Source organism: Lates calcarifer, linkage group LG8 (genome assembly GCF_001640805.2).
Source record: "Lates calcarifer isolate ASB-BC8 linkage group LG8, TLL_Latcal_v3, whole genome shotgun sequence".
In the NCBI taxonomy this organism is placed as follows: Eukaryota; Metazoa; Chordata; class Actinopteri; family Centropomidae; genus Lates; species Lates calcarifer.
Genome location: NC_066840.1, coordinates 9,131,188 through 9,157,125, shown reverse-complemented (window position 1 = coordinate 9,157,125; position 25,938 = coordinate 9,131,188). Strand labels below are relative to the sequence as shown.

Here is a 25,938-nt window from a genome sequence, read left to right as displayed (position 1 = left end):
TCTTTGATGTCCCACAGACATATATATATATATATATATATTATATATATATATATGTATTATGTATGTATATAGGCATATTAAGGATTCTGTTTAAGCATATTTCATTTTGTTCATCTTTCTGTTCTTTGTCTTTTCTCTGACATTCCAGCTGCATGACGTGATTGGCTCGCAGCAACAAGGATATCTTGTGCATTGACATGTTGTGATAATCCATGTGATATATTGTCAATTGTTGGTTAATATGTACTGCTGTTTCCTTGGGGATAAGATGTGGCTGTCATGCACCAGCTTGAAGATATCATGATATCATGCTGCTACCTGCACTTTAATATATCTTTATTGTTTTCATTGTCCAACCAATCAATCATCATTTGATGCAATTACTGTTGCATTTTTCCCCTTATTTCAGTGCATAGCAAGTGCACTGTTAACTATTTGTCTGGTTTTAGGGTTTGTGTGTTTCTTTCTAATAGGAGGCATTATAAAACACATATTTTAAGCTCCCACCGAGTTCAAAACAACAGGAATGTATTTTTCTCTCACGTCTTTTTCTTTTCTCAGACAGCAGCAGCTTTCACAATTGAATTTGAATGCCATGCTTTTAGCGCCAGGGTTGTTTGATTATCCACAGACAGGGAGCTGTGCTGGATTCCATTCCTTTCATCATGCTTTAACCAGTGTGAGCTGGCTCCCCTGTCGTATTTTATGAGAGGTGATTTTAGTGCCTCTCCTTTATGCAGATGATTTTGGCTGCCTCTCCCCAGTCTAGTCTTCAAGAGGTGGATATTGGTTTTGACAAGAGAGCTAACCCTGCTACCTTCACTCTCACCAGACTGTCTTCCTGACTGCTCCACCAGGCTGGGTATTCTGGGCCATATGCTAATGCGAATTACACTTAGTGAAAGGGAGGAGGCTGGATGCATCTACAGGTGTTTTCCGAATGAGGCTCAGCGACAGGAAGATTACAGCGGGCTGGAAACCTCATTGACCCTTCAAACTCCCACAGGGATGAGAGTGGCTTTATATACTGCCACTGAGGCATATATGGTCTTTATGTGCAGCAATACTCCCAGTTAATACCCACATCAGATGACAGGGGTCCAGTGTATTCATCCAAATATACAAATTACAGGTTGGAGCAGATCCTTTATATGGGATCATGTAATTTACAGGATTTCTTCCTTTTCCTTCCACTGATAAGTGTTCATGCTTCCTTTGCCTAAAGCTACTGAAAGTGTGCACATACACTATTCAGGGCTTGCTCCTATTAGATACAGCCCCTGGTTAGCTACATATCTCCTTCATGTCTTTACACATGAGGTATCAATGGCCCAATGTAAATCTAGTGAATGGGGATAATGAGCAATGTTGATGGGGTGTATCTGGTCCTGGTTCAGCTCTGCCAAAGGTCACGCACGCTTAAAGCCACATATGTGAACAATGGTGCATTAAATGTACTGTAGAGTTCTTTTCTATACAGAGGAGCTAAACTTAAAGTTGCCTTTGCGTTCACACACCTCTAATCCAGACAGCATTCTTGAAAAATAGATGGCGTTCACACAGGCGGGTGATCACGTTTCTGAGTTGATGCCGAAGCTTGAACTATGAAGTCAGTCATACAACGTGTGATAATCATGTCTCTCTTTCACTCTCCCTTTTTCCTGTTTCACTGACTAAGTAGAGGGCTTTGCATGATTGCCTGGATGAGTGTTTCCCCTCAACGCTGCACTGCTATTGTCCACTTGTCCCTCCTTCATCTGTGTAATTGTATGCATGAAGTTTTGACTGTAAATCCCAGCTGTTGGCAGGTTGTCTGCTCCTGCAGTGCTGGGTATTCTGGTAAGCCATTGACTGAGGGCTATTGGTTTTCCTTAAGCTGGCAAACATCATGAAAGATAACAAAAAGAAGAGCTAGGTAGGCCGGGTTTTTTTTCTCCTGCTTCTCCAGTCGAATAGACTGAGAGGAGGGGGGGGGAGCAGGCGGCGTTTGTCTCTCCTCTCTCCCCGCTGAAACAGATAGAGTAGCTGTGTAGAATAAAGGAGATGCTTCTCTCTCTATCACACTCCATCAGCATTATTTACCAGACCTGCCAGTTGCTTTGTACAGCACCTCTCCCTGCCAAGTAGGCGACTGGCGTACGACCAGGGGCTAGTGACAACAGGCTACAGTGGAAAGCAAGGAGAGCTGTGTGGATGAGCCAAGTCTATTCATTCCCCTAGGCCGCTGAGTGAAACACAGAACTCTATCTGCTCTCACTGCAGAGAACATAGCACTTTATGGATTTTTTTCATCATACGCTATGCTAGAAATGATCATAAACCCAGCCTATCTTTTTGAATGGGAGAAGAAATGCCAGAGTGCAGTGTTGTAACGTTAATAGGGAAGTAATGGCTGTGAATAGCCATATTTGTTAACCCTGAGCTTAAGTTAGAAGCCTCAGAATATCCATGAGGCTTTCAAGCGTGTTACATGTACACTATGTACTGTACTGGAGGTGAATCACACATGTCACAGAGGCTGTAATAAATTCATGTTTTGTTTGTCATCCCCAGCCACACTCCCATCAGCCCTCCTCAGAAACCTATGGAAACATCAGCACTCTGAGCTTGGAAACAGAAAAGTGATTTTTTTTTCCCTCTGTGTGTCACAGATGGTGGGAAAGCCTTTGTAATGCTAATATAATATCTAAACTGTGTCGGCCTAGCTCTGCAGTTCGCACTGTGCACCAAGCAGCCTGGCTGTAGAGTGATTTACCAGTATGGAGAGAAAAAGACCTCCCTTGGTTCACACTGAAAAGGCTGCGTGGTTGGCGGGTCCTGCCGCTCGGCCTGCTGCGACTGGGCCCGCCTTGACTTTATTGATTCCATGGTCAGTCCAGTGCTGCGTACTGTTAATTAACTCTGTCTCCGAGTGTTTGTCACATTGTGTATGCTTATGAAAAAGGATATTACTAAGAGGGGCTAGGCATTAGAAACAGCAGGGAGGATCCGGTGGGTGATTTTTCAGAAACCAAGGCAAAGGAGCTGCGGATTTAGGACAGTTATTTAAAAAAAAAAAAAAGTATAGCATATCGTAATATAAATACATAAATGTTCTAACGTAGAACAGGTTTTCTTTCTCTTATGAAAGGCAGGTGTTGGCAGTAAAAGCCACCTGACGCTCTAGTACTGTTTATGTGCCTCTTACTACCACTGTCAAACCACCTCCCAACAAACGAGCCAATGGCAGGCCACTTCCTCCGGTGTGAACCAGTGACTTTGTGCCTTCTTCCGTGGCAGCGAGTCAGCTGCCAGAGAGGAGGGGATGGGCACATTGATGTCTTTCTCTGGCTGCGCCACGTCACATTGTTGTCTATTTGATTTCCAGCCCTCATCCCTGGTATTTGAATCACAAGGGGGAGCGTTTCATATCCTTGCAGGGAGAAGAAGGGGGATCTTGTCTATCTGAAAGAGCATGCTGGATTAAGGGGGTTATTTCCCCAGAGGGGGGGATATGAGAGTGAGTGTCACTCAGACAGCACTCACTCTCACACTGCCTCTGCCTCTGCATGTTGCCAGGGAGCCCCGGCTTTGACTTCTTCCCCTCTCCTCCCCCCTTCCTCTCCTCCATCATGTAATCCTCAGCTTTTTTGCTTTCTCTGCCTCTCTCCTCTTCCTCCGTCTGGTATACATCCGCTTCCTCATTGTCGCTACCATCTCGTCACGCTCCCTTCCTTCTTCCCCTGCTGGTTCAATGCTGCCCTACAGGGAATGGAGAATTGCGTGGTTTCGGAGGATGGTTGTTATTCCAATCACACCTCCGATGCAGCGAGGGTCCAGTAAAGTACAGAATAATTGGCAGGTTCCAGCAGCTACAGACAGCCATTCTATTCTAGTGTGTGTGTTTGTGTTTGTGTGTGTGTGTGTGTGTGTGTGCGCACGTGTGTGTGCATGTATGTGTAGCTGTGATGAGGGGTGGCTGCTGTAGGTGCAGCATTCAGAGGTTATTTCATTAATTACTAGCTCTTGTGTCACGTGCGTGTTCTCACATTCTGTTTGTCAGTCTGTGCAGTGATGACATGAACGTGCTGACAAAAGAGCTTGCTTCTGATAAAAAAAGGAAGCACGAACCGAAGGACAAATGACCGCTGATGTAATAATTAAACCCACATTTTCACTGTTTCGTTAAATCAGCCAATACTGTAACATATTGAGCAGTTGAAATTTGGCTGCAGTTTTTGTCTGTTTCTTTTTTATCTCGCTCAATATTTAGCCCACCTCTGCGTCATAACTCACTAATACTATTTGTGTCTGAGTTGTAAATGCGATCCTATATTTCAGACAGCAGACTACTGGTGCAAGCGGAGCAGATGTTTGATAAACACACGTACCCAATTAACTGAGGGTCATCCCAGGTCAGAGGGCACAGGGCAAAGGTTGCATGCGCTCACCCCCTCTGCCTTCTGAGACTCACTGACTGATAGGACTCCGGGGTGACCACTGATACACATCAATGGAGTCAAGCAGGGCAGCTAATCAAGCATGTGGGGTACAGGGCTGGGGACAAGCGTCAGGGAAAATAAACCAGTGCTATCTGCTGGCAAACACATTGACCCGCAGACTTAATGGAACATGTCTCCCATAGGTGCACTGCTCTATTGATTAGTCATTGATGGCAGTTGTAGCCAACACTGATATTGAGTGTGATTTTGCCTTTTTTATCCCCTACCATCTCCGTTGTTGGCAAGTCTGTTCTTTCAGAGGCTGAATTAAAATGTATACAATATATTTCTGTCGCTACATGTGTGTTTTTTTTCCTTCCTTTTCTCAGCTGTGATTGGCTAGCACCATAGCGACCATCATCACTTCTTGTTCTGATGCCCTTTCCCTGTGATCCAGCCTCACCTTTAAGGGCTTCTCATTTTAAAGGAACTCTAACTTTAAGTTCCTCCTGCAAACAAGCACACATACACATGTGTGCAACACAATGTCTAACGCAAACACAAGCACACACAGATCAAGCACACAAATTCACTCCTGCACAGTCAGATGCATAACTGTCTAATACATAACCAGAGCCACACGCTGCCACATGTTCATTTATAATAAGGAACACACACACATGCACAGACACACAGACACACATATGCTCACTTGTGAAGAAAAGAAAGGCAGTGGCCCTGAAAATTGCATAAATGTCAATTATTCTGGAGCTTATGTGAGAGAGGTAGAACAAAGTGGTGGTAATAAAAAATATTGATCACTTCAACCCATAATGTGTCTGACAGGCATTGTTGTGGCAGAAACAGGCATTGACAGAGTACCTTTGCAGTCATGCAAACCTGCAGGACATTATGTCACTGTATTAGCACTGATCACTGCAGTGTAATGCCCCCCCCCCCCCCCAGCCTGATTTCGAATTGGCAAAGCAAACGAAGCACAGCTCTAATAAATGCACCTGTTGGAAATATGATAATTGCATCTCTGATGGCTGACCTTTTTTTTTTGCTGCTGCAGTAAAAATTATTTGATGCATGAGATGCAAACACGTGTGGCTTTGTGTGTATCAGTCAGAGGAGTTCGTAGGGTTGGTCATGATCAGTAGTTTTGGCACTTTGTTTCTGGGGGGTGGATGCATCTTCTGGATTTATCAGCACTTACTCATACATCAGCATCTTTTTAACTGTACTGAGTGGGAGCACTGTGTATGTAATGAGTGTGTATGGGAATGTGTGTATGCGTGTGTGTGAGCCTGTGTGCAGAGCTGCTTGTATGCAGAGCCTCATTAAATACACAATTGTTTCATAAGACTGACCCTTCATGAGCAGTGGGTGGACCAAACATAGATTTGCTTCAAATGAGCAAATGAATCTGTAATGTGAAAGTTTATGGTGTGTCAGCACATGTATGTGTGTGTACAGGTGGGTGTGTGCTGTGTGTATAAGCATTTGTGAACCTCCAGTGCATTTCCAATTTCTGTGATAGAATAATTTAGCTCCACATGCCTCAGCCAGGCTTCCTCTGTTCAGTGTGTTCTTGTGCGGGGCTTGTTATAGCAACCTCAGGCTAGTTGAGATGTGTTTTTGTTAATGTCATCACATTAACTGGGTACTGGCGTGAACTCTCATGTACCATAAGAAGATTGCTGTACATGGGAGCAGGATATATCCATATGTTAGGGAGGATGCCATTGCTTCTGTCTCATTAGCAGCAGTGTTGAGGCCCCGAGCTGCTTCTTGTGCTCCATTGGGACAGCTGATGAGGCCTGACTATGTGACCTTTAACAACCTAATCAACTTTTAACACCTCGCCTACTGCCTGCCTTATTGCCATTCTTCTCTGTGCCATTCACCGGCAGAGCCCTGTCCCCATTTAGATTCCCATCACTTTTTTTGTTTTAAGCAGGAGCTCTGTTTTGACTGATCGTCTGTACATGTATGAATGAAGCAGCACTGTAAACACATGCAGCGGCAGCCTCTGGAGGCATGCAGTGATGTATTGCAATCGGCTGCCTCTCTCTTCACTCTTGACCTTCCCTCCACTTATTTCTCTCCTCTCCTTATCTCTGTCCTCTTCTCCTTGCTGTTGCAGAGCTCAGGTTGTGCAAAGGATAAACACAGAAACAGATGTAGTTATCAGTTAATATATGGGAATTTGAAAGGTATGTGTCATACAGCATGTGCTTGTTTCTGCACTGGACAACAAAGTGAAATAGATTATTATTCATTAGATATTGTGCATTTGCAATTACTAATTACAGTTATCTGCCATCTTTTTCCATTAGAAAGTGTATATTTTCCATGATATAAAATATTAAATAACAAAAATCACCATGCAGTGGCACAGGTACAATATCTTTACAGACCTGGATTGGAGAATCAACCTGCAATGGCTTTCCCCCAATAAATATATAATCACTGAGACAATAACACAAACAGTTGTAAAATGTAATGCAATTTAATGCAATAGTAACTGTATGCCATAAATACAGCCCTTGTGAAGACAAAGTAGGACACAACTTGTGATGTAATGTAATGCAATACAAAACAGTACAACAATAATGTTACTGTTACTGTTAGTGCTACACTGAGACTAGCTTTGATTTGCTAGCTGGTGAACTAAGGACACAAGATAGTATTAAGTTAACATTATGTTATAGCAAATATCAATGTCTTTAAAACATCTAAAAAGCTATTTGCAGTTGGAAACGTGAGGTTTTTAGATTGAAGTATATACTGGTAGCTGCATGACTTTTGTATGTGTCAGTCCAAGCTAACAAGCCAGCGTCCATTCTTTTTTTAAATTACTATTTATTTTATCTTCCAAAAGGAGGAAAGAGATTCGTGTATCATGTATTGCCACCCTGACCTTGTGTATATTAAGTCTACCAACCAAGAGCCAGGAATAATCAAACAATAATAACAACAAACAATCAAAATCATGCATAAATTCAAATGTAAATGCCTGAACCTACAGTACAAAGCATAGAAAGGCTGATTCACAGGTTGATTTTAGCTTGCTCACATAGAGATCCTAGTGCCATACATACTGTAGAATTCTTGAAGTTGAAAGTCCGTTGACCTTGGAAACGACAGCTGAAAGAGAATCAGGGGAAACTGACATTTTTCCTGTCATCACATGACCAAAATTCCATATTTGCATTGTGTTTAATCCTCAAATATTATTGATTTGGTTAATGTCAATATCCAATACAATTGACAAGACCTCCACAAATAAGGTGGTGAAATGCTCCTTTAAGTAGGCATTAAACTGAGAAAATTTCAGCAGATGTAGGCTAAAAGATAAATGAAAGCAGGGTGAGAGAGTTAAAATCCACTCATCTCTGAAGGCACATACTGAGCTAGGATTAAATCCTGCCGAAGTGTCACTCACATACTATATCTCAGCAGTCCTGCGATCTCATTAAGAGCAAAATACTAATGGACTCAGCAGTCTCCTGAGAAAAGGCTGGATTCTGACATATATTCAGAGGCCTGCAACTTAATTCTGAGGCAGACTGAGGTAACAGTGGTTACAATTGTCCAGGTCTGGCTCTGTAGGTTGTGCTGTGCTGATAAAGATCGAGCTCTATAATCCTGATTCATACTGAATCTCTACCTATCAGATGCTTCCCAGGCTCTTCAGCCGCCTGTGATTGACGATGATTATCTCAAGCAGATACCATATCTTTGCCATCACCGTGGCCATGTCAGGGATTTTAGGTGAGGATATTTGATCGAATACAGCACCAAACATCTGGCAGAGAAAGTGTACAGTAGCAGAAGCACATGTAGAAGGCACCATTGAATTAAGATATACAGATAAGGATGTGGATTTCTCTCTCTTTCTCCCTCTCTCTCTCTTCATGTGTCAGAGACAAAATCATTGAGATTTGTCTTCAGCTGTGGGACAGATATTACCTGACAGGCAATCTTCATGACAGAATCAGCCAATTGAAGCTTTGTGTTGAGAGGTGGCTGAAACAAAAACATAGACATGATTCAGGACACGCCTTCATGCTGTAGATCTGTTATGACCCTGGCACACTAACTCACCAATTTAGGCAGGAGCTGCTTTATTGTTCTTGAACATATTTGTTCAGTTTTTAAAATTTTGTATTATATTTCTGTAAAGTTTTTTTTTTTTTTTGGATTACAAAGATGATTACAAATGATACAATTCACTAGTATTCTTAATTTAGTGTTATTGTTTAGTGACAGTGGAATCATATAAAATCCTGTTTTAAAATGATGTTGTCCAAAGTCTGAGTAAACCGTAATTGTAAAATCTTAATTTAAATCCATAGTTTCATACAAACAGTGGATAAAAATACATTTAATATGAAAGGGGTCAGTGGTAGTGATGAACCCACAGAGAATTATCACCCAACTCAGAATTTACCCTTGGCTCCAGGGAGCTGTATAGTGTCTGTCAACTCACTGTTTTTGTTTTAAGGCTGCTACTTTAATAGCTTTGGTTCCGTCTCACCGCTCTCATCACCGCTGTTTCTAGATTCTGCAGGCAGCTGTATTTTTTTTTGCTTAATACATGTGCAGAAAACTCTAAAAGCCAGACTATATGCCACCCATCCAGCATCAAACAGCAGACACACAAAGTTAATGAATAACTGGAGAACATAGTTGAGCATTTAGCAGCTAGGGTTGGATTATTTCGTTCAGGAGTAGGTGGAGACCAAAAACAGAGCTAAGAGGGGGTGAATATTGGACTTCTTCATCAGATGGACACAATTGCAATTTCAAATAAATCCTAACCTTGCTCTGTAGCTACATGAGGTATAAATATGCAACTATTTGCTAACATGCTTAGTATATATATTATCTCCATAAGGAAACAGGTAATATTTTGTGTTTATAGATTGTCACGCTGCCCCCAAGTGGCTAAAATTAATTAAGACAGGTTTTAGTTTGTGTTTTACATGTGTAGAGTTCTGTCGGATGTATTTCTGATTTATGCCTTATTGTGATATAGTTTACCAGTATAGAATGATTTCAGCTTTATCAACCAGCACTAACTACAAATGTCGACAGCTCACTTGTTTTTACATTCATGCAGACACAGAACATACATACATGTTGATGGCCAGCAGGTGGTCAGCTGTGGTCTTTGCAATGTGTTCAAGTGAAGCATTTAGCAGCGGGCGTAGAGCAACGTGAGGTGATGCAAAGCGTTTGATCTGTCGCTCATCGACACTGCTGCATCTTTGAGGTTGGCTTGGTGAGTCAGGGCCCTCAGAGGAGGAGAGCTCTGACATATCAGTTGTAAGGAGGAACTGTTGACCTTCAACAGAACAATGCTCGTGTTTGTGAGAGAGAGAACCAGAGAGTTACTGCTTCTGCTGCAGCACAGAAAGAACACAGGCATTAACAGGAAAGCAATATGCTAAAACTTTGCAGTCCACCTATCAATTAACAAGAGAGTATCAACAGTTAGTCAAGTGGCACGATAGCTTAATGGGTAGCACTGTTGCTGATCTCAAGATCAGAGTAGTGTCCTTAGGTCTGCTGCTTGTCTCTGTGTGCTGTAGAATGGTTGCCCTCTTCACAACAGTAGGACAGGTTAAATTCAGAGACCTGGGCATGTGAAAAACGTACTCAACATTAAAGAGTCTCTACTTCTATCAAAAGGAGCCCGAGACCCTCACTACCATTAACGGTGTAGTTTTCAGTGAAAGTTTTCTTCCCACATATAGAAAATCTTCTGCTTTTAAGATGAGATACAAGTTCATCTGCCAGTATGTGTCTGTGAATACAGTGTGTAATGTGTTATTTTTTAAAATAGCCTGTGCCTGTGTTGGATTTGTGTTTCTCTGTACTCGTACCACGTACTGTTGCGAGCTCAAGGGTATTACAGTGAGTTGCGTGTGAGGCAGGTTACTCAGCCTGTCTGCAGCCAGCTGGTGAACCTGCTCTGAAACTGTATACCTGTGCTGAAAAGAGGAGTCGCCATTTCAGCGCTGTCTGTTTGGATCAGTGTTCCCTGTGGCGCTATGCCCTCTTTGAGAGCTCCTCTGTTGGGGATCTATTCCTTGGCCCCTGACTCTCTCCCTCTGTTGACACAATGGGCCCTTTGTACCTACATATAGCACTGCTGTGGGACCTTGATTCGTATTTTCGGCAATTATACATGATCCCACTTCAGTCATCCCTCTTGTTGCCGCTTCATTGGAGAGAAATGCAATCGAATCGAGGAGAAATGCAGTGAAACGAGGGCCCAGGAAGAGGCTTGCAGGAATTAGATTGTGGTGCTGATAAGTTCCATATAGCGCGAGTAAACATGTTCTTATCTTGTTATCCAGCTTGCACATTAACACATGGTGTGTGGAGGAGGTGGAGGAGGGTTTAAAAGGATAAATCAAATCCTAATCATTCTGTTTGGCTTTTCCCACTCTCTGCTCTTTGTCTCCATTTCTGTTTCGCATTGTGCAAAGGACCCCTATGCACATGCAAGAACAATGGAGAGGTCAGAACTACTAACCATTTTCCTACACCTGCTGAATGCTCCAGAAATGAGTGCATGGTGATTACATGCCCTAATGTGTGGTGTTTAAAGAGCGCTTTCCTGCAGCAGAGTTAAATGGTGGTGCCCTCTGTGAAGTATTAATGATGTGGATGGATGAATCAGGTCGGCACGAACCTGTTGATGGCAGCCGCGGCGCTCTCTTAAAGCTGCACCCAGACATCAGGCTTAACCGCTTGGCAAATTGGACATGCTTGTTGGCTGTAGCTCCAATTTATGTGCACTCTCTATTGCAGTTAGTCCATCTTCATTATTGAAATGGCCTCTCGTCAGGTCTTGACAGAGGTAAGGGGAGGGAGAGAGGGGGAACATATAGGAGAATCATGAATAATGTGGAAAATAAACACATTTGAGGCATTGGAGCTGGCTGGCAGGAGTGGTGTTGTGAGTGTTGTGAAATGCCCGGCTTTTATTTTTTTTCTCTCTCTCTGTCTCACTCTATCTCTCTCTCTCTTCATGTGATTGTATGTGCTGCATCTGCCAGTGGATGCTGATGCTGTGGATCCTCAGTCTTGGGGCTTTGTCTAACACACATGCAATTGGGCATAAACACACACACACACACGCAGAGACCTCACTGCACATCCACAAGCAGCTCTAGGCGCTGAGCTCTGGCAGGACCTCTGTAGCCTGACCAGCATCCCAGCTGTGTATTGTGTCACTGCCACTCTGGAGACACACTGCTCAGTGGCTACAGCCTATTTTTAATAGGGTGCTGCTGCGACTTCCCTTCTTTTTCCCAGAGTCCTTGGGATTGTTACATTGATAAGGCTGGGCTTGGCTCATCTGGGTCAGCCAGTTCAAGGGGGGATATCCAATTCCAAGTAATGCTTTGTCAAAGAAGATGTGTTTATTGCCAGATGTAGAATTTCAATTTCTCAGTGCGCTGAATTGGTACAAGATGACCTCAAAACCATCTCTTAGCTTTAGGAGTAATAGCGCTTCTCTGTGAAGAGAAGAACAGGTTCCGGCTGGGTCTACCCACAGGGTCCCTGTACCTGCTGCACACATGAGCAGATGTGATGGCTCATGAGGTAATTACCCACTGAGCCGGTGTGTCTGCAACTTTAAGCTGAGGCAGGGGTTCCCTTCAGGTAGCTCTCCCGCTCAGGTCAGTGAACAGCTAATGACATTTAGAAGCAATAGGATGAAAGAGATGGCAGTTGTTTGTAGTCAGCCGCACACTACCTTTGTCTTATTGTCTGCCGTCTGTCTTAATCTCCCAGCCACCCTTTTCACACCACAAGGAGATCATGTTATTAGATCCCCTCCCCTGGCTCATTTGTCATCCTGCAGCACCACTCCTCCAGAGAAGGACTGCAGTAGCTGAAAAAAAGGAAAACAATATAAACAGGCAGGAGACCACAACATCAAATGTTCATCATTTACTGGCCCATAGTCCCTCGTACCGTCATTATTCTTTTAGGAATCACACTAGATTAATATGTTTTTCCTTCTCTGTGCCACCCCACCTGACTTTAAGGGGCTGACAAACTTCAACCTCTCCTCTCTCTCTACCTTTAACATATTGTTTTGTCTTACATCGTACCTAGTGCCGTACATCCTGCTACACGTACACTCAGTCATCTCCACCCCCACTTTTACAATCACTTGCTACAGTAAAAAGTATTGTTACTGTTCACAGTGTGCTGTCACCCGCCTCAGTCACATCTCTTTAATCTTTCCTCTTTGAGAAGGGGCTGGTTTTCATGCTGCCGAGGCGCACAGAAGGGAGGGAGTCAGCTAATTACAATAAACAAATATGCTCAGAGCCGCCTATGTAAGGTTCGCATAGGTTAACAACTCTGCTATAAAATGTTAAATGAAGCTTAAAATAAGATAGTATGGCATACAGTTGCCATAGTGATCTCAGCTGTGATTCTTTGTGTACTTTCTTGGTTGACAACGTTTAAATTAATTTTAGATGCGAATCTGTGAGAAGAAATGAGTGATTGTTTGGTGCCCCAAGGGCCTCTTTGATGTCTCTATCATGTTTGGAGCTCTTTCTACAATTACTGCAACTTTGTGTTGCGTCTAGTGTCTATCTTTGTTGTAATGAAATCTAGTGCAGCACCACTGATGTTACTCTGCATTAGACACATGGCAGTCACCCTTTAACGATTTCCCTTCGCACTCACGTTTCTTTCTATTTCTCTCCGTCTTCTCTGTTTCTCTCTGGCTTTCCCTTTTCAACAGGTGGGACAGTCAAAATGATGCGTAGGAGGTGCAGCGTTGAGCCGTATTGATGGATGTGTTAACAGACAGCAGTCTCACATTGATTGTGAAGACTTCAGAACCAGAGAATGCAAATGTGCTGGAGAACACAGGTGAAAACTATTCACGTTTTCTTCCCCTCTAAGTTTTATAGCTCACAAACATAATATTCATTACTTCTAACTTCTTTTTAAAATGAGCAATGGAGATGAAAATGTTAATTTTGCCTTTAATTTGCTTTTGAACATTTACAGATACTTGGTTGTTGACCTAAGAGAGGAAATTTTAATTTTTCCAAGAATAATCAAGCATTCCTTAGAATAAATGAAAGCTTAATGACAACAGTTTCTCTCACAACAGCTTGAAAACTTTGAAAAGACAATTAGTATTACCACATACCATAGAATTAGCTTTCTTGAATTAGCCTTTCACCCTCAGTTTTAAGCTGTTTGACAAGATATGGAGACTGTGAAACACATCGTCTTTTTTAAATGAAAAATGGGAAAGAAATATTGAATGAAGCTTTTTAAGCTATTGTTAATCCTCTCTCCCGATGCTTCTGCAACTCAGAAATATGACTATGATCTACCTTTTGACATAAAAAGGTGCAAATGCGAAAGAGGGTGCAGCCATTAATTCTTTCACACTCATTCAGATTCATTGGCAGAGGCAAATGAGGGTTTCTGTGTAAAATACCATTTGTTGAGATTTATTTGTTTAGTTTTTGTTTTAGGTTGCCCCTCTGTGAATTGACAAGAGCATAAACCATGCATCATAATAATGTTTCCATGATGTAAGTTCTTGATTACTTGATTCAAGTTAATCCAGGTACATTTGCAGTACAGTCTGTTCCCTTTCCTGGAATGAAAGCCCTACAGTTGTTTTGCATTTTCCAAGACCCATTCAGCCACTACCTACTGCCCCCTATAGTTTACCTCTACCAAGCACTGCTGATCCTCAGATGAGGTTTATCTTAGTGTTTCAGCTCTGGTCAGGCTCAGTGGGGACTGACCGGTTCCCACTGTGAGAATCACAGAGATTATCTCCAGCACTAGTCTGTTCCTTGGGAGGCACTGAGAGAAAGAGAGAGAGAGGGAGAAAGAGAGAGAGAGGATGGAAGATGGGAGTAGGAAAAAGAGAAGAAGAGGAAAGGGTGAAAGCAGCTCCATTGAGCAGGAATAGGGCAGCTCTCTGAGGAGGATGGCCGTGAATCATGCCGCAGTTACTCATCACTTATTACGAACATCCTGTACTGGCTGGATTGATTTCCCCCCACCATTCACAAGATGTCATATAGTGAAGGAAGATGGAGCAAAAAGGTAGCAAGCAGCTTCTGTGGATGGGCCCCACCAGCTGGATGAGTGAACGCCCCGGGTGGCTGAGCTGCAGAATGGCTAGCTCGGCATTTTACCACTGTAAAAGCCTCTGTATAACAGGGATAAGGAGCAGGGAAGCTGGAAGGGAAGGAGATAGTGAGCAGAAAGGGGAGGATGGGATGGAAAGGGGGGAATGGGAATGAGGGAATGATGAATGATTTCAAAAAGCCATTAAATGGAGGAAAAGGCCATGTCAGCTGTTTTCATTTGCATTGTACCTCATATTGTGATATTAGAGCAATTTTATTCCTACGGCCACATGGAAGGGATGTATGAATTTATTCATGTTAATATCAAGGACAGATGGTCTTCTTATAGACAGTCTCTCATATTCTGTCCTATTTATAAAGTGCATGTTAAGTAATGAGAAAAAAAAGTATATGTGTGTGGCTGTGAGTGCATGTGTGGCATCTGACACACTAATAGATGAGGCCACAGACACCAACTTGTCTGTCTCCTCGTGCCCATAACCATGTCCCTCCGTGTGGGTTTCATCTCCCCCGCAGAGCAGCCTGGCACAGGGCAGCGTGGGTTTACCTCAGGCGGATAGGGCCCACCCGAACGTTGTTGCTGGAAAGTGAGAGAGCAAGAGAGAGGGGGAATCTGAGAGCTCCCGAGCACGCTAACTGGTCTGGTCTGGTCTGGTCTAGTTTAGTGGTTTTGTCGGGCTGTCTAGCATGGCTGGGCTTGGCAGGGCTGGGGATCAGAAGATCACCGCCACCTGCCAGCAGCCGGGGTCCTTCCATATGTTCAGTGGTGAATGTCCATGCCAGCTTGTGCGAGCTGTGTCACATCCAGCCTCGGTTTCTATTCAAGGAGCACTTCTCCTGATAGCGCAGTTATAAGACTACAACTGTGTTAGAATGATCTCAGTGCACGAAGCTTGTTTTTTTTATTAGCACATGAGCTGTTCTTTCTGTAAGCTAGATATTGAATTCTGGCAGCAGTGAGCATTTTGGATGTTTATCTTGTTTACATTTGCCAGCCTAGATGCAGTAGTAACATTATGCTGTGCCGTATCAGTGAATATGAGGCTGCCGATCCCCCTTTGACCTCTAATGTCAAACTCGATTTGTCAGCTACAGTCATCGTTGTGTGTGTGTGTGTGAGTGTGTGTGTTTGTGTACCTGTCTGACTGACTGATCTGTGGCACATTCTGAACAGCTGAAGAGCTAATGGTCCAGCTGGAGACAGATGGCCTCTCGATAACACTATACCCCCAAGCCAATACTCACACTCTATCACTCTCCCTCTCATACACATGCACACACGCATGCATCCACTCATACACACACACACACACACACACACACACACACACACACACACTCTCTTTCTCTCTTTCTAACACACACACCAGAAAATAACATGCACGCACACATTGGATAGGATAGATTGTTAATCCATTATAAACCCTGAGGAAACACATTTCTCAATATGAGTTTAATGTTTCACAGCAATTTTGAACAATCTTTTGGCAATATTAGGTGGCAGCTTAGGTTTCATGTGAACACAGGGTGAGAAAAGAAGTTAATTTCTCCCCCTTTTTTGTAATTTCCCTCTTTCTGTGGCCTTGCTTTTATATGTAGGGCTAATGAAAAAGATAAGTAGTCATTTCTTTATATTTGTCTTGTCTATGAATGCTGGAAAATTACTTTGTAGATTTCAAATGTTGAGACTATTTACATTTAATACCAAATGAATCCAAATGAACTGTGTCCACACCTGGAAGAATTTAACTGTAGTCTTGCTATGCTACCTTTTGTGCCAGTGCAGTGCTGGTAATACTAAATGTAGAAAAGGATATCTGTCCCGACTCTCCTCAGAGAACATGTGTCAGTAACATGCTTTTGCTCTGAGGTCATTTTGGCTCACAGATCGAAGGGAACTGACGGCAAAACGCCTCGCTGTGTTGCTTCTGCAGCCTCCGACAACTTGCTGTTATAACAGCTTTCTGACTCTGAGAGGAAGAGAGAAGATGCATATTTCTCCTGAGGTTTTCTTCATTAAGGTTGACAGTAGCGCAGTTGTATGCTTTTAGTAGGCGTTCTGGTTGCTCCAATGTGTCTACAGGCCGCAGACCCAGAGAGACCTGCACTCAGAAATTTCATTACCTCGTTAAATCAATCTAAAATCATATCCATATTCAAAGATTTACTCACCACCAATACAGCCATATTGAATGCTGTTTGTTAAGCAGTCTTCCCCTCAAGCATTTATCACTACCTCAATAATGATTAGGCGCATCCATTCTAAAATGGGGGACGTTGCTAGTTAACCTCTGTGAACACATTAATTGCTGTGGTATGTTTTTCAATTTTTTTTCTGGCATGGTTTTAAAGAATATGTGTGAGGCAGCAGCTTGGGATTGTAGAGGGAGGCAGGTGTAGATGATATTGGTTATACAGTCTCCAACATATGGGCCTGTCGTGTCCCATGTGTACGTACCTGCCTCCTCTGCTGTCATCTAATTATGCAGAGCAAACAAAGCTATCTGCCTGCTGCTACAAGCCTGCTTCTGTGGGTTTTGATTGTTACTCATCAGATGGATGTCTTCAACTGATTAAGATGAGCGACCTGTAGAAAATCACCAGAACCTACTTTCAATTTAGTCATTACTGCTATTGTTGCCGCCAATCTGCGTAATTTTGTGGTATCTTGTTACTTAAGAGCTAGGTGTCTATAGAGATGAATCGCTAAAAGGAGGGGGAGGTAAGGCAAGATGACTGGATTATTTTGATCTCTCTTCCTTTACCAACCCCTCTTGGGTTGGTAAAGGAAGAGAGAGACATACAGACACCACAGGACTGCTGTTGTATATTGTTTCCATAAAGTAGATCATTTCTGACCTAACGTTATTTTTAGGAACCCAACTGGCAACATTTTAGTGTGGCATTTCCTACTCTCTGTCAATGAATTAAAGCTTTATTAAACAAAAATTTCAAACCGTTTAGTAACTACAGTGTTATCTCATGAAATAAATGTTGCATAATTGTACAAGTCATTCCATTGATCACTAACACCCACTTTCAGGACACTCAGAGAGAATTATTGTTTCCGAGAACTTTGCTGTGCCTCCTGTAAGCATACGGTGAAATGGATCATTTTGTTCTAATAAATAGAACAACTGAATTTCTGGCAGCTTTTTATCACTTTCACATATTAGACTGTGCTGAGAATTTAGTGTGAATTTAGTATTTCTGTGTTAGGTCTTGCCTAGTCTAGACTTTTACAAACAGTAATAGGTAAGAAATTGTAATTTCCCAACTTGACATTGCTAATACCTCTTACTGAATCTAGTACCAACACTGAAATATTAATGTTTAAGGCTGACATCGCGAAATGACATTTTGAGCTCTGGGGGGTTAATTGACACTAATTGCATTTCAGCAGCCCAGAAGAGATGTCAGTGTAACTACAGAACAAAAACAATGTAATTTAACTTCAGACTTATAGTTCAAAGAGTAGAAAGAGCTGAAATCTTCTCTTTTGTTTTTCCTCTAGGGGTATGCGAGCAGGGTGGTGATCTGAGTCTGTGTGGGCTCGTTGATGCCGCTCTCCCTCCAACCTCACCTCCTCCCGAGACTTCACAGCGGGCCTGCTCAACGCACCAGAGGACCACGCCTATGTCATCGCCAACCGTCCCCCTGCCCATTGGCGCTGACCCGTCTCTGGGCCTGACAGCAGCCACCTGCCCTCCTGCCGATGACTCTCCGACTGTAGTCCCCCAACTTCACCACACTCCTGCTGCTGCATCGCTTCCCGCCCCAGCTGTAAGCTCCTGGGGCTCGACAGGAGACACCCAGAAGACGCCCCTTCCGCTGCCCGTCGCCCTCCCTCTGTCAGCTACTATGATGGAGCCTGGCACTGTGTCCACCCTGACGGAGGATTGTCTTCTCCAGCCTTCACGCACCTGCCTCGGCTGCTTCATTGAAACCCGTGATGCTACTGACCCTAGTTCCATCCAGAACCCGCCCCATGACCCTAACGCCAACCCCGACACAGAGACTGGGCTAAGTGTAAGGATAGGGGACGTGAGTCGAGAGGATTTCTCTGACATCAACAACATCAGCATCCAGTGCCTGAGCCATGCGGGGGAGGCAGTGAGTCACTACGGAGAACAGCTCCTCTCTGACCAGCTACTTAGCTTTCCTCTGCCGAAAGCCCCAGGTGAGGGCAAGAGAGTGGATGGAAACAAAACATCAGAGGATTGTGATGACCCAGAGGATGATGCAACAGCTAAGAACTTGTATGAGGGACTCTTACTGGACAAAGTGAGTGGAGAGGAGGTCCTGCTGGCTAATGCTGGCCAGGACTGGGGCTACTTTGAGTCCTTCATCAGTGAGAGTAAGATGGAGCTTCTGGACCTTTGTTCTAAGAATGAACTGTCAGTCAACCTCTTCTCCGAGGAAGACGTTGACAATCTATTTGATGACGAAGATGATGACTCAACTTTAAGCAGTGATGTCTGTTCGCTGAAGATTCGTTACGAGTCTTTCCAGGACAACATGAGGGAGAAAACAAATGTGCTCCAGGAGGAGACGCAGTTCAACTTTTTCCCCAGTGTCCTGGCCAACTGTGCCAAGAAAGAGGAAGGAGTGGGAGTCTTGAGGAGGGGCGCTGAGGAGCTTCAGCCCAAAACCGATGAGCTTATCCTGGAGACGGGACAGGAGGGAAAGGCTGGGGACTGCAGTGGTCAGAGCCCCCTTGATGGCTCCCAGGGCTCACCCATGTCTACTCCCAAAGTCAGTTACCTAATGGACTTCAATTCCACAGAGGAGTCAGGAGAATTCAGCGATGACAGCTCCTGCACTGGCTCCTCCTCAGACACCCTGCAGGAGGGCAAATTTAAAAAGGGCCACTCAAAGAGATTCCTCAGCCCCTCCAACCCTCTCAACTATGGCTTACGCTCCAAGAGAAAGGTTCGATACAGTGATGATTACTTATATGATGTTGACTCGCTTGAGAGTGAGAAGAACGCAGAGAAAAAGGAGAAAGCTCCTGCTGGTCAGAAAGAGGAGGAGGATGTAGACTGGTGCCCCAAAAAACGCCGGAAATCCTGTCGCAAAGAGCCACCCGTGGTCATCAAGTACATCATCATCAACAGGTTTAAAGGAGAGAGACTCATGTCGGTGAAGCTGGGCAAGTTAGACCCTGTGGATGCTACTGTGAGCTTAAACGCAGACACGGTAAGCAAATATGAGACACTGGCTCCTCTGAAGGATTTCTGGCAGGAGAGGCAAAGAGAGAGACAGGAACAGCTTAAGCTGGCTGCCAGAGATAAACAACAACGCGGTTTTCATCTAAACGGACGCCATCATCGCCCTTTTAATTCTAGTCATCCCAAAAGGAAATACAAGATTGCAAACAGGCTTAAGGTTCAGAGGATTCACGCTGTGGAGCAATCAGCAACAGCACAGGGCTCCCCTCTCTCAGATCAGGGCCAGGGAGGTGTCACTAAAGAGGAGGCCACCCCCATGGTCGGGGGAATAATAGCAGCTCCAGGCCTCCCAGTCACATTAGACACAAACTCCATCACGCACACAGTCACAGCCAAGAGCCGCTCCCAGGAGAGGGAGGAGAGGGAGGGGAGGAGATTGGGAGGAAATAAAACAGTCAGGATAAGGAAATTCAAAAGCGAAGCCAGGCTGAGGAGCAAGAAAATGAAAGAGGCAGAGGGAGAGGAGGGGAGGAGCGTGACAAATGAAACGGATGCCTGTGTTGCTGCGGCACAGATTGAGGACCCTACTGCTGGGTTAGAAGAGGCAGGCATTAGCTCAACTACAGTCAAACCCCATTTCTCTGACAATACCACCACAGCTCACACATCTGAGGAGAAATTCCCCTTTGTTTCGTCCAACTGCTCTCCTGACAAAGCTCCCTCCTCAGAGGAGGTGGAGGGGGGTGTCCCTGTCATCCCAGGGGGCTACCTGCAGACCCTGTTAGATGCCACAGACTCCTCTGGTGGAGCAGCTATCTCTTATTTCCCCCAGCAGCCCTCTAGGCAGCAGTATCCTCTGGAGCTGTCCCTGGAGGAGAAACAGTTTTCTTCTCTGCAGCTCGCTCAGAGCTGTGTCCTCTCGCCTCCCTCTGAGTCCGAGCTCCAGCAGTCTCCCCAGAACTGCCCCAGCTTCCCCCAGATGTGGCACCCGCAGCTCTGTGCAAGTCACAGCCAGAGCTTTGGGCCTGAGACCCCTGAGACACCCATCTTACCCAACAACTTCCCAGCTGCTGTGCCCCTGAACGACAGCCTGCCAGTGTCTAACTACAGCCAGCTGAGCCCTGAGGCTGACAGGCTGCTTTATGAGAAGAGCTACCTGACTGAGGCTGGGCTGCAGCCTGGGGCAGATCTGCAAGTGTGTCAGTCTGCCTGTGTGGAGGGCCAGGTGCAATACCAGAGAGGGTCCCTGTGCACAGACAATGGCAGGCTCATCAGCTATGACTCAGTGGGCTCTCTGTCAGCCTCCTCCAGCAATTACAGCTCCCTCAGCCTCAAGTCTTGTGAGCGAGAGGGTGAGGAGGAGGGCCGAGACAGCTTCTTAGCTCACTGCAGTCCTAAAGTGGTGATTCAGCAGAGTGTGGACGCCCTTACCCCACTCAGGGAGTCCTCAGACCTGCTGGATATCTCCAACTTCACCCCTGACAAGTTTAGACACTCATCACTGTCAGAGCTTTCCCCTCCTGAGACCCCCAACCTGTCCCCCCAGGTGGTGGGGCGTGAGATGAAGATGGCAGGGAATGTTGGAGAATACCAGGATGTGAATGATATGACAATGGACTGTAATAGGGAGGTAAAGTGGAACTGTGACGTTATACAGCAACAAGAGCACACAGCAAATGCATACACAGTGGAAGACAGCCAGTTTCCACTGCACAACTTCAACAGTCAGGATGTGTTACGTTTAGATAAAAAGGAGCTTGGAGTCACTGAATTTGATGAGCAGACTAGTGAGATGCTGGCCGGGGCGAAAAGCATAAAGTCAAAGAGGAAAGGCAATTGCAAACAGACAGCTGCAGGACAGAGCCCAAAGAAAGTCCGGGCTCCCAGAGCTCCCAAGTCAGAAAAGGTGAAGACCCCCAAACAGAACTCACGTTCCACCAAAAAGATAAAGGCCATGTTAGAGGGTAAGGCAGCAAAGAACCAGGCAGGTGGTTGCGGCACAGGCCTGACTGACAGTAGCAGCACAGGGGACTGGTCTGGCACAGGCTGGTCGGAGAGCAACAGTCTGGTAGGGGACGACCAGAGAGAATTCGAGGAGCCCTCCAATATTCTGTCCAACATTGTCTCTGGCATGGCCGAGGTCCAAAGGTTCATGATGGCCTCCATTGAGCCACTGTGGAATCCCATGTCGGAGGCCTGCATGCCCGCCGAGGCCAATAGCCTCAACCTAAAGACCCTCAAAATCTTGGCAGGCACAGAGGCTGACCTGAAGAAAAAAGGAGCTGTGCTAACAGGGGCTGGGAGGGGCAGAAAGGCTGGGGGAAAGGGAGGAAAAAACCAGGCCAAATTCAACCCCTCTCATCCCTTATTCCCTCAGCTAGCTCTGGGCTGTAACATGTTTGACAAACCCAACTTTATTAACCCCGGGCCTGCACACAAAAAGCTGTACCGCCACAAGACCAGTGCAAAGTTCCCTCGGATTGAGACACTGAAGGGGAAGCGAGGTGAGAGAGACCCAAATAAGGACATAGCACTGATGACCTCTTTTGAGAAACTGAGGTAATATTTTGTTATCAGCTGCTGTTGCACCCCCCTTCTCACTTTTCCCCCTGCTCAGCCCTCCCTCTCAAGCATACCTACACTGACGCTATGCCAGAGCTGCATGAGTACTACGTTCCCCCCCTGACTACTCCCAGTTCCTTTTAACCCGCCCTTCCCCAACTCCCAACCCCCACCCCCGAAGAGGAAATTAATATCTGCATGAAAAACTTCTTGTACTTTGCAAACTACCTATTGAGTGATTGTGTCAAGCTTGATTGAGATTTGAAACGACCATGGCTGCATTTTTCTTGCTTTTGTTGTTTCTGCTTTGTTTGTTCTTCTTATAGTCGTTTTTTGTTTTTATTTTTGTCTGAAAAAAAGAGAATAAGCCTTGAGAACAGTTCTGTCGCCTTTTTGAGGAACTTTGTTTTTGTATTTTCTCAGCAGAACTAGCTCCCCTGAATTATGTATTTATTCCCCCTTCTCCCTAAAGATGTAGCTATACACACAAATGCATTGAGTGACATCTACGCACCCCCTCCTCCTCATCTGTTTTTGTATGCAGAATATGGATGTCCTGTTGTTGCTGTCCTTCATACACTGCCTGGCTCATTTCAAGAGGGAAACCTACAATTAATGAGCCCTATATAAGCCCAAGACATCTTGAAAACACAAGATGGGACCATTTTGTATTGATGACATATCAGACGTTGTCTTTTTTTCCCCCCCTCAAAGTTGGAATGACTCCCCATTTCCTTTTATCAAGCATTTCTTTTTCTTCTGGAGTTTAGAGGAACTGGTTATCTAAATTTACATTTTTACGCCTTGCAAATTCATAAAAGCTCCACCCTCAGAGTATTTTTGTCAATGTTGTTGTACAGGGACATGCAATATTTGCAAAAAAAGATAATTATAATCTTAAAATCAATGTGCCAAAAGTAACAATGCTGTGTAAATGACCTCTTATATATGTGTGTGAATATTGGCTGTTCCTCTTTTCTATCCATTGGAATATTGGCTGCTCGGGTTGGAGATTCCTTACAGAGACTTGCCACTACAGGAATTCTTTATTTGGGACTTTTCTCTCTCCTCTGACGAAAGGCACCAACAGCTGGCAGTGGTACACCACCACTCACTAAACCAAATCAGAAAGACTCTGAATTCTCCTCGTTTTCCCCCCACTTTGTTTGCCAAATTCAATTTACCTCAACATCGCCTGGCACTGAGAAGCAACAAAAGAGAGGCAAAGGGGAGATCTGCTCTGAAGGCTACTGTAGAAAAAGAAGATGAAAAAAGAGATGTTCAAATGAGCTTTCTCTGGAACCAAGAAGAGTGTAGTGCAGATGTTTGAGGGTAAGCAAGGAAATTATTTGTCAGCTGGGGCTGTGCCTCACTGAATAGCTGTTTTGTACTGGAAATTCAAGGTGGTTTATTACTCATATAGATTCTGATGCACACATCAGTTGTGAATGGACGTTACATTTTTTGCAGTTAGATTTAATGTGAATGTGAAAGCAGTTTTCCGTACAAATGGAATCAGTAATCTTGTAAATGAAGGAAAGCATGCCTTTGCATTAGCTCCACATGGGAAACTTACTTCTATCTTACCTGAAATGGTAATTTAAACAGTAAATTTTCTTGACATTCTCATGTAATTTATTTCTTAACACTGCCATACGTAATCAGTTGCACCACTAGTGATTCAGTCTCTGATTATTTTGCATAATGTCTATTTTTTTCTTTTATGTATACTTTCTTTTACATGTCTTTTATTGTCATCTCCATTTAAATGGGTCAATATTTTGGCAGAAAATAGTGTCAAAATCAAGGCCAAAAAGGGCACAAACTGGAAAAAAATAAATTATTGGTACTATCTAATCCAGTGTATCCCCAGGCCATTTTTATTAATTACTTTAGGGGTCATTCATTGCCTCACTACCCTGAAATAAATCCACCTTAAAATGGACCTCACAATCACATTTAAATGACTTTAACATTGTTTGATTTTGTCTAATAAATTGATTTCAGGAGACATGCAGAGGCCCTCCAACTGGTTACAAGAGTATCTTTTACAAATATTTACTCAAACAATAGGCCTATATTTTCTCTCTCTTTTGAACGTTAAATATTATTTTTAAACATAGCAGTAATTACATGAGACTACATGGAGATGTGCGGACAAACTGAAGCTTGATTTAAAAACAGGCCTTGTCACACTGGATATGGTAATTCTGACGCACAGGTGATAATAATTGATCGCTTGCATATGGCAAGACTCATAATCAATCTTTCTCTCTCTCTTCTTTCTCTCCTCTCTGCCATGATCCTTTGTTTCTTTTCTCCAGTGTATCAGGGTTAGGACCAAGACAAGCTGCTGATGGGAAGCTCCACATGGGCTGCAAGCCCATTTAGTCTGCCTTCTCTCATTTCTGCCTATTGTCAAATTGAATGTACTTCTCTGAGTTCATAGTTTCTTCTTTTTTTCTTCTTTTTGTTTTTAAAATGTGCCACTGTTGAGCTGCCTCATGTTAATGGTGCTAAGAAAGCTGACAATTGTTTTCTTTTCTTTCCGTATTTTTTTCCACTTATTTTGGTTTTGGTTTTTTGTTTTCCCAGAGTTAACAAAAAATGAAATGCAAAATAGATTAGGTACCTAACCCTCTTTATGAATGTATATTATAATGTTATGTTTGATGTATTCACTTCATGATTCTTTGACAATGATTGGAATTACTTTTGCTCTTTTCATTAAAAGATTACCGAGCTTTATATATACTGTCTAGAGTTGTTACCAGAAGGAATCTTAATGAACTCTTGACACTACAAAATCTTGTATATTTTTTGTGTGCCAATTTGTAACATATTTTGTAAGTGTATATTTTTCTTAGAAAGTGCTGTGAAGTATTTGTGTGTGTGAGTAACCTTTTATGCGCCTCTATGGGCAGTGGAAAGGATATACAATGACAAGTTTCTGGTTTTAAAAACCAAAATATGAAAGTATCAACAGAAAACTAGAAATATTTACATTTTGTTGGGAGTTTTGTAATAAGACCATGATCTTGTTGTGAGAGTGTTGTGTTACTGTGCAAAACACAAATAAGCAAAGAAAAAAAATGAAAACTTGGAAAAAAAAATATAATTTGTGAACAATTTGCTGTTTTATAGATTTTCATGTAAATTATTTGAGTATTATTTTGTTTTTTGTTTTGTTGTAACTGTTGCAAAGGTTTTAAATATTTGTGATCAAGCCTGTATGGTGATAATGTAATATTGGTAACTTGCTGAGTTTTGTAATAATGTTTATGGAGTAAATATACAAATTAAAATAAGATTTTGAATGCTGCTTTCTGAAGAGAGTTGGGTTGTGTTTTTTACCGCCCACCGTTTGCTGTAGCCAGTAACCAGCCTACAGTGTAGACAGTAAACATAAAATCTCAATATTATTAACTTCTGGGAGTGAAGTGTAAGTAGCATGTCTGTTCAGGGAGAAAAATTACTGTACTATTACAGTAATAGAAACAGAGGAGAATACAATCTCTTTTGTTCTTGCCACAAAATGTGTAAGTATAAATACAACCTTTAACAATTCCAATTAGTCTGTCCCTACTTGTTACTTAGGAAAATTCT

At 43.5% G+C, this 25,938-nt stretch overlaps 1 protein-coding gene across 4 annotated transcripts in view; it reads left to right on the top strand.

The window, feature by feature from the left end:
• The window catches only part of nexmifb (neurite extension and migration factor b), a 60,488-nt gene extending 34,834 nt beyond the window's left edge, over positions 1-25,654 (top strand). For 2 of the 4 annotated variants that reach the window (XM_018675691.2, XM_018675690.2), the window contains 3 exons: positions 13,216-13,346; positions 18,114-22,329; positions 22,877-25,654. In XM_018675691.2, the coding sequence (XP_018531207.1) occupies positions 13,265-13,346; positions 18,114-22,329; positions 22,877-23,102 (4,524 nt within the window). In that variant the 5' untranslated portion in view covers positions 13,216-13,264 and the 3' untranslated portion in view covers positions 23,103-25,654. Of the gene's footprint in view, positions 1-13,215; positions 13,347-18,113 lie in introns of all 4 variants that reach the window. The other 2 variants (XR_001960847.2, XM_018675692.2) reach the window with 2 other exon arrangements.
• Positions 25,655-25,938: the final 284 nt, after the last annotated feature.